This window comes from Enhydra lutris, unplaced genomic scaffold, assembly GCF_002288905.1.
Source record: "Enhydra lutris kenyoni isolate GAN:26980312 unplaced genomic scaffold, ASM228890v2 scaffoldscaffold23, whole genome shotgun sequence".
NCBI classification, from domain to species: Eukaryota; Metazoa; Chordata; class Mammalia; order Carnivora; family Mustelidae; genus Enhydra; species Enhydra lutris.
In genome coordinates, this window is record NW_019154107.1 from 3,530,657 (window position 1) to 3,547,184 (window position 16,528).

Here is a 16,528-nt window from a genome sequence, read left to right on the forward strand (position 1 = left end):
ATGGGGCTCGATCCCAGGACCCTGGGATCATGACCCGAGCTGAAGGCAGAGGCTTTAACCCACTGAGCCACCCAGATGCCCCTGGTTTGTTTTTTTAAGCACACAAAACGCTCCCACTCTCCTGGGAACTCCAGGGTTGCTTGGATGTCTGCTCTCGGTGACCTTTGTCATCTGCAAGCCGCTTAAGACCAGTAATCGGGAACCTTGCCCTTAAATTTGCCCTCCACCTCACTGATAATGGTGTAGATGGAACCAAATTTTCTCTTAGAACTCAGAAGTGGGAGTTTTTCAAAGTGCTGTCGCAGCTTAAGCACTTATTTCCATTTTCCCATTATTTATTCTCTTTCATTCATTAAGAAAAAGATTTTTGTCACCTATTTTGAATTCAAACTTGATCATTCTCTTGCAAGTATTTGTGCCTATGTGCTTACCCCATAATCTAATTCTCAGGTATTTGATTGAAGGATCATCAGCTCTTCCCTGCAGGCTCACTGTTAGAAGGCTGATTACATTTCTAAAACTTACGTTTCTAGAATCTCTATTTCTGCTTATTATTTGTCTGATTCTTAGTGGGGAGATTTTTAAAAATTTATGAAACAAAAAGGGAAAAAACATCCTCCTCAACAATCGTTTCGTAGACACAGTCTGTAAAGAGCTTGCATAGGAAATGGATCCAGACATTGTATTACCTCTGGGTTCGCCTTTCAAATCTCAAGGGGTTTAGTAACAGGGAAACAGGATCTGTTTCTTTTTAACCAGCTGGGCTGGTGGCCTCACAACTGGAGGTTTCAGTGATGAGTGGAAGTTCAATAAATATTTGTTAAGTAACATGTCAAACAGAAACATTACTGATTTTCTTGGGACAGGATAGAACGCTGCTATTGTTTCAAAATGTAACTGGTTAAAAGACTGCTAAGTAGTGAAGTTTCTTTTAATAGCAGGAAGTAGAGAATATTTTTATAGTTAGGATACTGGCCAAAAGAATGCAAAACCATCAGGAGCCATATAATTTAAGGTTTTGTTGTTTTCTTATAAGGAACATGTAATTTCCACCTGTTCTTTCAAAAAGGAATAAAATTAGTCTTATTATAATAAATCAGTTTTAACTGGTTTAGATATTGTGACTATTGGGGGATAAATGAAGTTGTCAGCTGCAAAGAAGAAGGGTAGAAATAGGGAGGGAGAGAAGGTCCAAGGGAAGTACAAAGGGAGAGAAGAGGAGAGGGTGTTGAGAACCAGAAAGAGACTTGGAAAAGTTAAAGACACATATAAGTATGAGATTTCCGGATGTCCAGGGTAGGCTTTCATGGTACAGTATCATTTACGAAGCGGGTTGGTTTGTGTTCTGGAAATTCCCCGTAGATGAGCCACACACGAATCCCACAGAGCTGCCCGGCCTGTCTGCCCCGGCTGCTGCTCACCCTGCAGATTCCGAACGCAGGGGCAGACAGTGAATTCAGGGGCCCTGAGCCTGGAAGTAACTTTACAGTCATTCCATGTGCCTCAAAAATAAAGAGGAACTATTTAACACTATCTAAAAATAAAGCTTAGAGGAATTTATTCAAGCAGTTTACCAAGGCCTCTTTTATCTTGCCGTATTCTCTGTAGACAAAGATATTTGCATCCAGTTCCTCAGCAAAAAACCTTGAATTTGTGTGAGGGGTGACACACAGTGTTATACTGGCAGCGCTTGCGACTTACAAACTATGCGTATACGCGGTACAAAATTGCCGTCTGTCCAACCCGCCCTGGCCCCGGGGCAGCCCATCCCAGTGTGCCTGGCCTATAGCGGGGTTGCGGACCGCGGTGGGCGCAAGAATCAAAAGGGTTGCTTGCTCTAAATGCAGATTCCTGAGTTCCCTGCCCAGAAATTCTGATCCAGTAGATTAGAGGTAGGCCCCCGAAATCTGTGTTGAACAAGCAAACCTCCACCCCGGAGATTTGGTAGCCAGCGTCCGGACCACCGCTAGCGGAACAAACACCTTTCCCTAAGGAGTTCTCTTCTCCCTTGCCTCTCTGTCCGGACTGGGAAGCTAGCTATAGCCACTCTGAGTAGCCATCCGCCCCCCACCCCCGCCATCCTGCACTCTGGCAAGGTGCTCCACTGACAAGGGGTTTGCAGCCTCCCGGAGTGGAATTCAGCAATCACATAAGAAACATTATCACAAATGTAACTAACATGTGACTTAACTCTCAGGGCTCTTGTTCAGGTTCAGCGTGGGTTAAATGCACCAGAAATTAAGCCCCTTGTGTAACGTTATTTCTGAGGGGGAAAGAGGGATGTGCTGAAAACAGCTTACAAAATGTTTGAATTGCTTAGACAAATTAGGAACAGTTTAAATTTAGAAACGACCTTGTGCCCAAGGTAGTTTGCCTCTGATTTTGCCTTTTGAAACTCCATGACCTTCTGAAACAAAGCGGTGGGGGACAGAGCTCGCGTTCCAGGACTATCATTTTCTAAAATGCTGTATTGTCTTTTCTTTCATTTGACTTCCCTCTGATTACTTAATGTTTAGCCCCTTTTCTGCAAAAGAAGGATATGATATAATAAACGTTAGTTCTGCCGATTTCTGAACTACACTGTGTCCTGTTATCTAGATGCTATGCTATGCGCAATTGCAGCCTTCCATTTTCTAAGGGAGGTGGTAATGAACAATAGGCTTTATCTGTTCCCTCTCCCACTTTGTTCCTTCTTGATAGAACTCAAAAAAAGGATGCCCCGGGGATATTGGAGATAGAAATCTGCCTCAGGCTAGAAAGAAAAAATACGACTGATTTGTGCGCGATGACAATTTTTGGATTCCCCCAAACCCAAAAGAAAATGAACTAAAAGAGATTACAGTTTCTTTTATCCCGGTTGTTCTTTGTTGCCCACATCATTTAGAAATTTTGGTCTCTTGTTTCTTAATTCCTCACCATATGGCTTACGCTCAGGTGTAAAGTCACCACTTCACCGTGTTTACCCTGTGAGGGCTTTTCACTTCTCTCCACTTTGGATGGGTCAGCGGGCGGCCTCCTCATTGGAGCCCTGCTAGCTGGGCTCTTCTGTCTCACTGATGAACATGTGGTCGCATAGGGATCAGGGCAGTTAGGTAGAAGGCAGACCAGGAAATTTTTCCTCGAGTTTCTTGATTGGATAAATCCGAGGAAAGCTCTCCTACAGAAATACAGTTTCATTTTCTTGGAAGACTGATCACTTTACATGTATATGGAGAATACTTTGACCATAAACTTTTCTGATTAGAATTACAGGTGTGCATATGCAAGCATAGAAGTGGGAAAAGATGTATCTGCGCTGTGAATTATTTTGTATAATAAGGTTCGCGTTTCCAAATAACCAAGCATAAAACAAAAACTGTCCCATTTATGGCCAAGTAGACTTGCATGCCAACAGAAAGACATGATGGTATTAAAACCATATGCAATTCTAGCCATTTTTTTCTCTTTTCTCTTCATGGGTATTGCATGATGGTATTTCAAATACAAATACTAATGTGCTTTGGAAATAATGGCACTCGCAGGTCTTTCATCATATTGTATCACTGCTTTATCATATTAGGCTAATACACTGCGAGAGTTGGTAGAACCTCTCCATGCCAAATCGGATCCACTTCTGTTGGCACTCAACCCATTGGACTCACAGATTGATAAGCTAATGTTTAGAGAATTTAGATCGGAGAGAGTCGGCACGGCACAGACTCAACATCAACCTCTTGCAAGCAACTAAAATGGCCTCGTCCTTGCTGTTTATAACAGAAAACTGACTTTTAAAAAGCTTAGATCATCAAGTGTGTTGGATTGGGGGCCTCCCTAAAGGGATATTAAGAAGGGCAGGCCACTCTTAAGAAGAATGCAAGCTTCCTACACTGGGACTAGCATAAGATCAAAGCCCATCAAGATGGAGCACAGTGACAGAAAACTGCCGTTTCTGTGGGAGAACGGAAGGGGAAGGGTACTGACCGGGCAAGGGCTGTGTGTGGTGACACCTCAGTTGTATTCTTCCGACACCAGGAAAGGAGAGGGATCAGCTCCGATAACTAGAAAACCCTGGCTATTTAATGGACTCCTTGGTGGCCTCTTTAAGGCAAAGCAGAGGAAGCAAATTCTGTGTATTAAGTGTATTTTGCATTTTTAAAACTTGACGTGCTGTATTGTACTAAACTAAGTGTAACCTATTAAGGCAAGGTATACACACCCTGCTCTGAAATTTACTATGTTTCTTCTATTATCAAGTGTATTCAGGTGCAACACAGAGACTGCTTTCGGTGACACTAATGAAGAAAATTCCTCATGCCAGGCTTTATTAGATTCCTCAGCTAAAATCCTAACTTTCTCCTTATTTCTTGGCACTTATATACAAATGGTATTGCCTCGTAGGACAGGCATGAGCTATTCTTTTTCTGTAAAATTTTCCAAATTTATAGGCTGTGGTTCTCACTTTTGAAAAAGTATTTTGTCTGGATGTCTTTCAAACTAGCTTCAGATATTATTTAATACTATGTAACTGGGTCCCCTATGGCTCAATATTGCTTATTTTTCTTCTGTAGTGGATGTGAATTTTCCTTAATTTAGTTGGATTAAGACACTCTGTAATAATTTCAATGCTAATCAATGGATATTTCATACTGTGCAATGAACAAATAATTTAACATTGTATTTGGAAATGTTTTTTCTCCTTCCTGTCGCCGCAGTGTGTGGTACTGCATAATGTGAATACCTGTAAAAATATAAATTACTTAAAAATAAAAATATGACCAGTTGGTATCAAATCTTTTTAGATAGCTAAATAATTTGCTAAGTATGCTTGATAGTAACTATCCAAAGAGAAGTAATCTCTGCTTCTTTCTCACAAATGGAATTTGTGTTGTGAATAAAAATCACATTGATCTGCCTTACAATTGCCTCTGTGCTCTAACCATTTTAATGTGTTTTTTAAGTATATATATAAACAATGGTTGTAGTATTTAGAAATCCATTGAAAAGCTTTTTGTTCGCATTTAATATTAGTAGGATCACCTTGGGTCATTCTCACTGTTGAAGAATAGTAAAATGTCACGATAAAAAGAATTTTTGTTTGTTCTCGTTAAGGCATATGGTGACTCCACATCAATTTTTGAATATAATCGTGTCTTCGCTTTGGTTTTAAACTGTCCTCTTTATGAATTCCTGCCTGAGAGCCAAGTACTTTGACCTCCATGTCTCTACTAGTTAAATTTTCTGAATTCTATGGGCAAATCTAGAATCTGTCATTTATGTCTGTGATTGTCCTTCAAAGAACCTTCCCTGTGGATCAATAAATCAATGCCAAGGATACCAAGACTTTGCCATCTGAACTACTCGTCATCAAAACTGCTATTTAGGGCCCAGAAAATTCAACCACTGCTTATTTCTGGCATTAAACCACACAATTTGGCAGAAACTACATGCTCGGAGAGTGAATGCAGGATCAACTTCAGTTCTGCCTCTTTGGGCACATCTTCTTGGAAGTAAGCGTGCTTTCCTGTTGTGCGGAAGGGATTGCCTGACACTAGTATGGGTTCTACTTAATTTTGATGAAGCACAAGGTCATTCTTAACAAGGATGGGCTTCACATGTTCTTCTTTAGAAAAGATTCACTCCAGCTCTTCTTTTAAAAGAAAGGTGTTTCTCCCTTAAAATCATTTTCCATCATTATTTTGCCTCAAAGATGTAAATTACTTTTAATTATGAAAAGGGTGCTTGAGTACAGAGCAACAGGTAAAAGCCAGCTTTCAAAATCTTCTCCTTTTTCCTTTTCTGCTATAGCAAACTGCCATGTCTCCAGTTCTACAAGGCTAGGCATAGCTATCGGCTTCTATAAAAGCATGAATTAGGAGATCTAATATTTAATCATAAGACAATTCAAATTATAGTGTAAACTCCTGAATACATAACCATCTTTAGCATAAAACCGAGAAACACTAAACCTGTCTACACTGAACCCATTAAAAGTTTAATTGGCACCTTACATATAAATAAGTTGTTTATTATAGCGTGCTCATAAATTAGTATTCACAGAAACTGGTCCCGTGCCTCAGTGCAAATGTTAATTGCCCTTCATGAGAAGAATAGTGCTCGACAGACGTGACACCCTTAGCCTGGAAGCCTCCGAGCGCTCTGCGGCTGCGCGAGAACAAATGCCTCTCACATCTGACCAGTGACTAATGCTACTATGTCCAGCCTTCTCTCCCACTTGTGACTTAGCTTTTCCCAGTCTGCTGTGCTCGTTACCCAGCTGTGTTGTGGAAGGAACAACTGTTTCCATGAGGACATCATTGTCCAATTTTAAAAGAGCACACTTCCCTTCCAAAACATGTCCCAGAAATGATTATCTGTTGTTGGCTTGCTTCTTCAAGAGCCCCGTTGGTATACCGCATCACGTTTTGTTTTGTTTTCTTTTGCTCCTCTCCTTCAACATTGTCATGCCAGGGGCAGGGAAACTTAGGTCTCCAAGTTCGTATTCTGCTCTCCTTCATGTGCACCAAAGAAACCTGAACGAAATCACACAGTAAGCGGTCATAAAAATTACACAGTCACAGGATAGGGAGACATCTTTGGAGTACTTTATGTATAAAGTAGAGGGGACCATCACTCACTTTAAATGCTGAGTGCCAAAGGCACCATGCCTGGGAGAAGAGTAGGAACTGCAAAGGAGAGGGAGGCATACTTTGTTCAGGGAGAGTCAGTCTCGGTCCCAGTATATATGGGGCCATTAAGCTACAGGAGAAAAAAAAAACAACACTAGAATTTCTCCTCAGGTTTTATAACTCGTCCTTTCGAATTTATTTTCTGTGTCTGTTTTGTACCATGCATATCTATTAACATACAGGAATACAAGTATGTAAGTTATCAACAACGCAAGTGTTTTAACTGGTAAGGATGCATAATCAAAAAAGTTCGGAAACCACCGATCATGAACGGAGGGAAATACATCAACCAAACACCTTTTAGTATCTGAGAGAGGCATTATCATCTGCTAATAAGCCATTTGCAGGAAAGTTTCAACAACCTACATATTATTTTGCGTTAGCTAGTGTTTTTTTTTTCCTTGAGCTTTTTTTTTTTTTTAAATCACCACCCGGAAGTCATGTGCAACCTGAAACAACCGGACAGTGAATCATTGTGATACCGCATTCCTAGAGTCCCCCTATTTCATAGGTCGTTAGAGTATGATTGAGAAAATAGAGGGTCTTCTTTCTCCCCTGCCAAGTAGGACACAGCCAGAAATGATGCCCCCCAGCCCCGCAACACAGAGTACAAATCAACCTCAGTAACTTCATTGTGATCCTCAGATTATCAGCCAATGAAATTTTATGTCAGAAAGAGAAATGTGTGGGTTCATTTTGCTTTAATAAAATTGAAAGAGTATGTCATCTGATAAAGGACTAATTTACGCATTGTAAACCTAAATAAAATTTGGGAGGGAATTTATTCCTGCACAGACCCAGAATTCCTGAGTAAATTGGATACAAATCAAAATTTCACTGTAGCAGTGATACACATCCTCATTAGGAATTGCAGAAGGTTCCTATGTACGTCCTGTGGTTTGCATGTGGTCTTCTACAAGTTGCCAACGTTCAGAAAACATTCTTTCAAGTTACAAAAGAGCTGGCTTTCCGCCAGTGCTCCAAATGGCTGAACATTGAAAGAAAGTCAATTGGGAAGCAGAACTCAACAACTGCTTGCCTCATCTTCCAAAGCAAGCCTCTTCTAGAAGAAGAAAAGCCAAAGTATAAAAAAGAGAAACCGGAAGTGAGGAGACAAAGAAGAAGAAGGCAAAAAGAAGAAAATAAAGGTGCTTTCATATTCTCGCAAAGTTGCAACAGTATCCCCAGTTGACTTAATTGGTATTCTTCTGAGAAAAAAAAATCAAGGAAACCAATTGAAAATTATAAAAGAAAATAAAGGTCTGTTTTTGTCTTGAATGTTGAGTTCTGTGTTGTTTTGACTGTTGAGCACAGTGAATCAGATTTATAACGTGACTTTCCTCCTCACCCCCGTCCTTTGGAAATAAAAGGACTCTTTGTCTAGTCTTAAAATGTTAAGTAATTGGTGACATTTTGTGGTAGCCTGGCATCTCAATCCCTCATCCTTTCTCATCCCACTGCTGTGTCTTGTGGTGTTGCATATGTGTATGATGTGTATGAACTGGGGGGAGGGGATCCTTACTTATCTCTAGTAGGAGCTGCACTATTCCATTAATATACTTGGAAATGTTTCTGTGTTCCGTCTCATTGTGATTACTTGTTCAAATGTGCTGCCTAGAGATAAATCTATACTGAATTCTTCTTAACAGCTGTCAAACCAGATTCTTCACAGAATTATGTTGTCCTTTAACCGCAAGAAGGCGGAAAAAAAACTTTCCATTTGTATTTATTTAATACCTGTGTGTGTCACTTTTTAGTATTAAATCTTTACTTATCCTTCTTAAGTAGGACCACATTGAAATTTTACAAAAAAGTCAGTCCCCTGGCCCAGTATTCTACAAACATTAAGAACTGGGGAGAAAGAAAACTGGGTAAGAATGTTTTTAAACAAAATATATACTCCGTACAGTATTAGGTAGTTATCTTAAAATAAAAATTTACTATATAAAATATAAAAATACTTCTGCTTCCCTTAATTCCTAAAACCCAATTCTGAATCCCTTTTTTTTTCTTCACATTCTTTCAAAAACTGAAAAGCTACTGATGCATTAGGCTACCTGATACATTAACCACTATAATTCACATCAGTTAGGCCTCCCACCCTTCCTGCCCACCCCCCCCCAGCTCTATGAAATTACATCTGGCTTGGGGCGCCTGGGTGGCTCAGTGGGTTAAATCCTCTGCCTTCAGCTCGGGTCATGATCTCAGGGTCCTGGGATCGAGCCCCGCATCGGGCTCTCTGTTCGGCGGGGAGCCTGCTTCCTCCTCTCTCTCTGCCTGCCTCTCTGCCAACTTGTGATCTCTGTCTGTCAAATAAATAAATAAAAAAATCTAAAAAAAAAAAAAGAAAAGAAATTACATCTGGCTTTAGATGCAATCCTGTCCTGAGGCACAAAGGATGATGATGACCAAATAATTCCTCAGGGTCTCTTCTTGGCCTATGATTTATGAAATGGAATTATGCTGTTCCAACGCATCCTCGTTTTTACAACTCCCATTTAGTTACTCTCAATGACCTTGTGATTTTGTGCCATCCTGGCTCCAAACCATTCTCAGTCAAAACTCCCTATCTTATTTCCATCTTGCTGTTAAACCACAAAGCAGTTCCTCCTTTGCACAGTCCTCCATTCACCCATCCCTCAAAATCCTCTAGGTGTTGTTGACATCCAGGGATGAGCCAACAGAATTTAAAAAGCTGTTGTTTAAGAGGGATTTTTGTATTTTTATAGTTCTAACTTAGGCATATGATTAAAAAGTTAAAAATTCGTTAGAGAGGGATTAAAGGTAGCATGTGCTGATGATAACAAGGAACTTTCTAATGGAAGGACTCAATAACCATACTGGCCATTAGTTGCTAACCTCTGCAGCAGCGCCAAAAATTGAATATGAAACTGAAATGAAGTGACTTTTTACTGCTAAAGGTGATCCTTTCAAGTTAAGGTACTGTGTTTATGGGCTTTGGGGACAGTTTCAGGTACACTCTCAGAACTTTTTTTAAGAATGCTGCTCTTTAAGGAAGTCTCACAGATTCATCAACGCCTATTGTTAAGTACACAGCTCAAATGACCCCCTAACAAAACTGGCAGTAGAGAATTCTTGTTAAGATTGTGGATTCTAGGGCCAGACTGTCCTGCTGCAATTCTGGCTCTGTCACTTACACTTACTAAGTATGTCCTTGAGCAAGGTACTTCCCTGCTATCAAATGAAAATCAAATAGATCTCCTCTCAGTATTGGGAGAATTAAGAGAGACCGTGAATGGTAATCATTTACCCTTCTGCCTGGCACATATAAATGTTAACTACTGTTATTAGCAATTAGCAATTAGGGAGGTGTTTTTTTTTTTTTTAAGTATGTCAGAAAGCCTAAAATATTCACACGGACCATGGTGGGATGAACAACATTCCATATTTACTCCTTGAGCCAATATAATTAGTATTCCTCAAATAGTACTCTTTGGCTCTCTATTAAAGGAAATGTGAGATAACCCTAATCCTATCTACCACTCAAAGCAAAATCTGAGTTTATCTTTGTTTATCATTATTGAGAAAGATATGACATCAGTGTTCAGTCGATTAAAGAACAAGATGGGAGTTTGATTCATTCAAATAGATCAAAGATCCTTTCCTGAACCAATCTCTAATTTTTTTCCCAAAAATACATAATTGGAGTATTTCCTTCCCAGATCTTACAAACACTGAGTAGCTTCTCCTAGTATGCGCCAGATTCTTCCTTACATTTGCTTAGAAACATTCTCATATTGCATTTTAACTAAGGCATTATTATTAATGAAAATTTATGATCATTTACTACATTTACAATGTGGCAGGCATTACTATGGCAGTCACACAAAACCTGGTACATTATTGGAAGATTTTTATAATCAGATATACTCCAGTGAATGCCATTCCATCTGACACAGTTCGGAAAAATGTAAAAAATAGTTCATTCAGTATTGCTACACCAGGAGAGCTCTATTAATCAGCACTTCTATGCTTCTGAGGATAACAATAAGGGATATTCATTCATTCATGTATTAAAATATTAAATTATGTGCAGGATTGTTTCTGTGTTGTGTACCTTTTGTACTCTGAATGTGATGGACTCAAGATATATACGGCGATTTGCTCTTAAGAGAATATTCTGTTAATCAAACATTTTATTATTTGACCATTCCAAAAAATCTTACTTAATATAACTAGCAGCTGTGGGGTTTTTTAATGTAATAGAGTGTTTTCCCAATCATTCATTATCCTGTTTTCCAGATGGTTTAGATTTTTTTTTTTAGTAGATTTTTGGAGTGTCCATTAACTGTCTATTACACTGGATTCATTTCTCTCTCTCTCTCTCTCTCTCTTTCTCTTTGGACATTGCAGGTGAAAGTAGGGAGGAAAAGTTAGGAGATTCATTGCAAGATTTATACAGGGCATTGGAGCAAGCCAGTCTGTCACCACTGGGAGAACATCGCATTTCAACCAAGATGGAGTACAAGCTATCATTTATAAAGAGATGTAATGACCCTGTAATGAATGACAAACTACACAGGCTGAGAATTCTCAAAAGCACTTTAAAGGTAAGATACGAAATGGAAGGAGAAATTCCTTTCAAGAGATTCATTCTTGAGCTCAGTGGATTACCAGCTACTCTGAAGAAATACAAAATGGGGAGGTGGAGGGGCGGGCAGGAAAACCGGAAGAAGCTGAAGCTGAGCTGTTCCTGTGGCGTTGTCAGTGCACTGGTAGGGAGGAAATAACCCTAACTTTTCATTATCATCTCAGAGTATTGGCTAAATGTTATGTGACATGGTTCTTGGAGAAAACAGGATATAATTAAATTTTTTTTTCAAAAATGTGGGGCTGGAGTTATTCCTCGGTCTTTTGTTTTCCTAACATAAATATGCCATGTAGTTATTAATATAGTTATTAAAAGAACACAGCATGTATGCAGGATGCACTAGTGGGCACTGAAATGCTTACAGATATTTCATGAATATCTCCTACAGCACATTTGGAGTGAAGCCACAGTGATTCGTGTTCCGTGTACAAATTTTATAATTGTTCTGTTTACACTATCAGTTCCCAACTCACATGTAACTTTCTTATTCTACATTTCCATAAGGGCTTACATTATCTCCAGTCTCCTTATTATGCCATCCCCAGACGGGGACGAGGTGGTGAAGAAAGGGTTGCAGAGAGGCAGGAAGTTGAAGAGGGAGGCAGAAAACAGAGCCCCCTCACTGTGTGTGTATGAGGGGAGAGGGCCTGCTCTACCAGTTCTCCCTACGCGGGCCTTCCACCCTGGAAAAATCGAAAACAGAAAAGAACTACCACACAGCGTATGTGGTGCAGTAATTTCAGGAAACAGAAGGTCAAAGGGCTCCTTTGGGAAATATTTCAGATCCATAGTGTGCTGCTGAGGTTTGGTGATTTTGAAGTATTGATGAGTACCAAGGAGATAAACAAAATAGAAAATGCATGATTTAGAAAAGTTTCCAGGAGCTAGCAGCCAAGTTTTCAGAGTCAATTAGCTTTCAGTTGGCATTCATGCAAGCACTATTGCAAATCCATGGGACAACTTAATGGCCTTTTGGTCACTAAGGCCAGAATTCTAAAAAGAGCTACAATATTCATAAGAATAATTCTGCTAGGGGCGCCTGGGTGGCTCAGTCTGTTAAGCATCGGACTCTTGATTTTGGTTCAGGTCATCACTCCGGGTTGTGAGATCAAGCCCCATGTTGGGCTCTGAACTCAGCCCAGAGTCTGCTTGTCCCTCTCCCTCTGCTCCTCCGCTCTCTTGTTCCCTCTCTCTCACACACAAATAAGTAAAATCTTAAAAAAAAAAAAAAAGATTCTGCTGATCAGCCCTGCTCCAAAGATGACCTCACCTTCCCATCTTACAGAGCACCCCCACCCCATTCAGACCCAACTATCTGGTTATGAAAACAAACAGGCATTTTGAAGCTGGTCAGGCTCACATATTTTTAAAGACCTGCTTCTGTCTTGTTCTCTCAGCGCTTCATACCTGTCTTTTATGCTCTAGATTCCCAAAAGCATTTACTTCCATAACAAAGAATTTGAGCTCCTGCCAGTGATCAGTTCATTGAGTATTGGTGAGTCACTAGGGGTGTGAGGCTGTGCTCTCTCTCTGGAGAGAAGATGATGAAAAGTCACTGGAAAGAAATGCTCCTCGTTGATAAAACCGAACTATAGAGCCCCATATTTTTTAGTGTAGGAAGTTAACAGAGGATGGAAATCTCCCGTGAGGGAAGGACAAGTGCCCAAGCAACCCTGGATGTGTGTAGTCCCTGGAATTGTAACAGGCCCCTCACCGAGCGCAGGGCCACTCCCTGCAGCCTCAGCCCAGCCTCGCTGTCCCCATCTGGCCCCAAGGACTGGAGCAACTGCTTAGGCACCTTGCTCTTTCCCGCCCAGCTCTTCCTTCCCACTTCCTGCAGAACATTCCCTAGACTTCTCTGCCCATTCCTTGAGTCCTTAAAAGACAGGCCGTAGCTTTTCAGACTGTCTTACCCCCTCATCTTCTGTCACCCCACCCACCCACCTGGAAGACTCACTTCTCCCATAGAAGACAGCTGTGCTGTGTTGAGTTCTCCCATAAGGAAGCTCATTCTTCAGCTGAGAGCGGGCCTCCAGCAGAGAAGGGAGGGCTCCCTTGCATTGCAGACCCCCAGTGACATTCATACAGCAAGAATTATGTATTTGTGGTGACAGGAGGGTCATGCCCTCTCTCATGCAAGTATGAGGAGCTAACCATCTAGCAGGAAAGACAGGACCAGGCAAAAGTAAACTCAAGACATAGTATGTGGTAAGTCCACTCAGTGGGAGGGATAAAGTGTTAGGAGGACATAAATGAGGGAGAAAACTTTTTTTTTTCGATTTTTGATGGAAAGCTTTAAGAAATGAGAGGCATCTGAACTGGATCTAAAAGAATGAGGAAGGTTTCCATAGACAAAGATGGGAAACAAGACCAGCCAGGAGAAATGAACCACACGGAGTGGGCAATACAGGGGTACCTTGGGTTGTAGGAAAAAAGTACACTAGGACTTGAGTCTAAATAGCTGGGTTGGAGCTTACCAGAGCCCTTTGTTATGGGCTTCTTAAGATTTGCATATTAGCTTCCTATTTTAAATGTGAATAAAATCTGTACCCAACTTAACTGTTGAATCTTTTTTGCTTTTCAGGCCAGAGAAGGGGAAGTAGCCATTATTGATAAAGTCCTAGACAATCCAGACTTGACATCTAAAGAATTCCAACAATGGAAGCAGATGTACCTGGATCTTTTCTTGGATATCTGTCAAAACACCACCTCAAATGACCCATTAAGTATTTCTTCTGAAGTAGATGCGATCACTTCCTCTCTCACACACACTCACTCGTACATTGAAACACATGTGTAAGTGTATTCTGCCCTCTGGCCATCCGGTACCTTCTGGTACATTGAACAAGTATATGAGGTAGTTTTATATCAGTGTGTGGGACACTTGACAAGCTATACTTTAATGTTACCAAACTATATGAAACAAACCATATATGGTCATGATACCACTGTCTTTAATGAGCATTTGTATATTTTATATGCAATTAATGCTCAGCTTATGTTTACCATGTGCAAAATCAACTGTCTTCAATGACTTAAAATTAACTTTTGCAAACAACTCTGAAGACAGGTGGTCTTCAAGTAGTAAAACCACAAAAAGGCAGTTTTCTATCTAAGGTCATCTTTTCTCCCTCTAAGTTAATTTTATATAAACAAGACTTCAAAAAGTAAATCACATTTTTTCAGGTGCAGACATCCTTGTGGGTGGGAAAGAATTTAAACCTTTTTTATATTTATTAAAATGTTCTAAGAATTTTCTTAAACATTGCACAAAGTTTAATGCTGTAGTTTTATTTTTGTGAAATGTAGATGTGCATACAAGAGTTAAGCAAAATAGAGGAGCATCAACATAAGAAAAGTTCAGGTATCTAATATTCGTCTTAAAAGTCTGTTAACTTGTGAAAGCCGGTTAATGGAAATACTATTCCAAATCTACGGGGACACTTAATGGTGTATCAGGGCAAAGCTTTGTAAGATGTTTTTGTAACTAAGACCAAAATTGAAGATAGAGCTGCTTTATTTTCTTGGTTTAAATCTTCCTTTATTTTTGTAGTGATGAAATGCTGATTGTGTACAGAGGAATTTGAGAGTGGATTTTGTAAAACACAGCTAATTTGCCCAGAAAGGCAGCTAACAGATTATATATATACACACATATATGTGTGTATATATATATATAAGATTTCAGCCCAAACTCATGTTTTTAAACTCCAGCTCCTAAAAAACAAGGGATAAACTGAAATGAATCAACTTTCCAGTTAGTTTCCAATTCTCCTGCTAGTCCATTAATTAAACTTACATAATTATATTTCAGACAGGGAAGTAAAATACGTTTAGTTACAGGCTAATGCGTGTTATGATATAGAAAACAATATTGAAAAATTAAAATGCGCCTCTCTCCTGAGGAGCAAGAGGATAATGGTCACTCAGAGATCTATTACATTGAATTGTATGAGAGAAAGAATTTATAGAGGTTTTTCCTAGTTTCATGAATTGTTTCTATAGCGTGGATGAAGTCTGTGAAAAAGTCCTCTTCATATATTTTCCATTTGTAAGTATCTCGTTTTTGAAAGTGATCACAGCATGATAACGACTGTGCTGCTTTTTAGTGTCTGGCTGCATAACGTACAAATCACAATTTGCTGTTTTTTTAGGAGGAGGAAGGGACCCTCCTTTACTATTCTATATCCTAAAATCTACTTCTAATCAGCTTTATACTGTTGCCTGTACAGCTCAGTGAATGTACTTTCATCTCTAAGAGTTCAGATATTATGCCAGTGAGTATTTTTGCTGTAGAGGAGAAAGCAAAAACTCCACAGCAGGGATCTTTTTCTTTGCTTTTGAAACCAACATTGAATCACTATCGTTTTGCAGACTTTGCACACTGTACAGGAGAGTGGCCTTTCTACAGCACATTTTCAGTAATCCTATATTTAGTCAAAATGGATGAGAAATCATGTATTAATGTTTGTATGGAATTTTGGGTCTAGTGTAATATTTTTATCATTTAAAAAAACCTATTTGTAAAAACATTTATTTACTGCATGGATATTGATGTACATTAAATTTGTGGAATTTTGTATATGTAAAAATCAAACAAAAAACACACCAAAACCTCTTGTCCTAAAATGAAGTGTGCTTGTTACAGGTGTTTAGACTTGTTGATGTTTACTAGACCAAATGTGTACATTCACTTAAAACTATCTGTACCTGATGGATGTGTCATGAATACAGTGGCAACATTGTGCCCTGTAAAGAACGAGCAGTTGACGGAAAGACTAGTTGTGTTGCTACTAAGCAGCTTTTACTTTTGTAAAGTCAGCTCTGTTGTTTTAAATGGTAAAAATTAAACTAATGAATTTTAAAAGACTCGTGACTAGCTTAGCATGAAAGAGACCTTTAACACTATATTTATCTGTACATTTTATTGCATTAGTTTCAAATCTAGGAGAGAGGCAGCACTGTAAACTGAAGTGAAATAAATTTAGCTCTTAATGAATCCTTATAAGGCACCTACTTTATTCCTACAGAGTCCTCACCACCTTTCTTTGAGACCTAATCACAGAGCCGCCCTTCCCCGACCCCCTTCCCTAAGTCAGGAGTTGTAACTTTGCCGCCGTCCAAGCCAGAAGCAGCAGCTGTTCATGTGTGCAATGGTCTTTTCTGAGACCCGGCAAAACCAAGCTCCTTCCCCACTTAGAGGACACAAACTTGTACCTGTTCCTCTTTCCTTTCTGTTGATTCTTGGGAA

The 16,528-nt window shown here is 39.7% G+C and overlaps 1 protein-coding gene across 4 annotated transcripts in view; it reads left to right on the plus strand.

The window, feature by feature from the left end:
• The window catches only part of LOC111150493 (connector enhancer of kinase suppressor of Ras 2), a 277,360-nt gene extending 263,283 nt beyond the window's left edge, over nucleotides 1-14,077 (plus strand). For all 4 annotated transcript variants that reach the window (XM_022507967.1, XM_022507968.1, XM_022507969.1 and 1 more), the window contains 2 exons: nucleotides 11,040-11,236; nucleotides 13,862-14,077. In XM_022507967.1, the coding sequence (XP_022363675.1) occupies nucleotides 11,040-11,236; nucleotides 13,862-14,077 (413 nt within the window). The remainder of the gene's footprint in view (nucleotides 1-11,039; nucleotides 11,237-13,861) is intronic.
• Nucleotides 14,078-16,528: the final 2,451 nt, after the last annotated feature.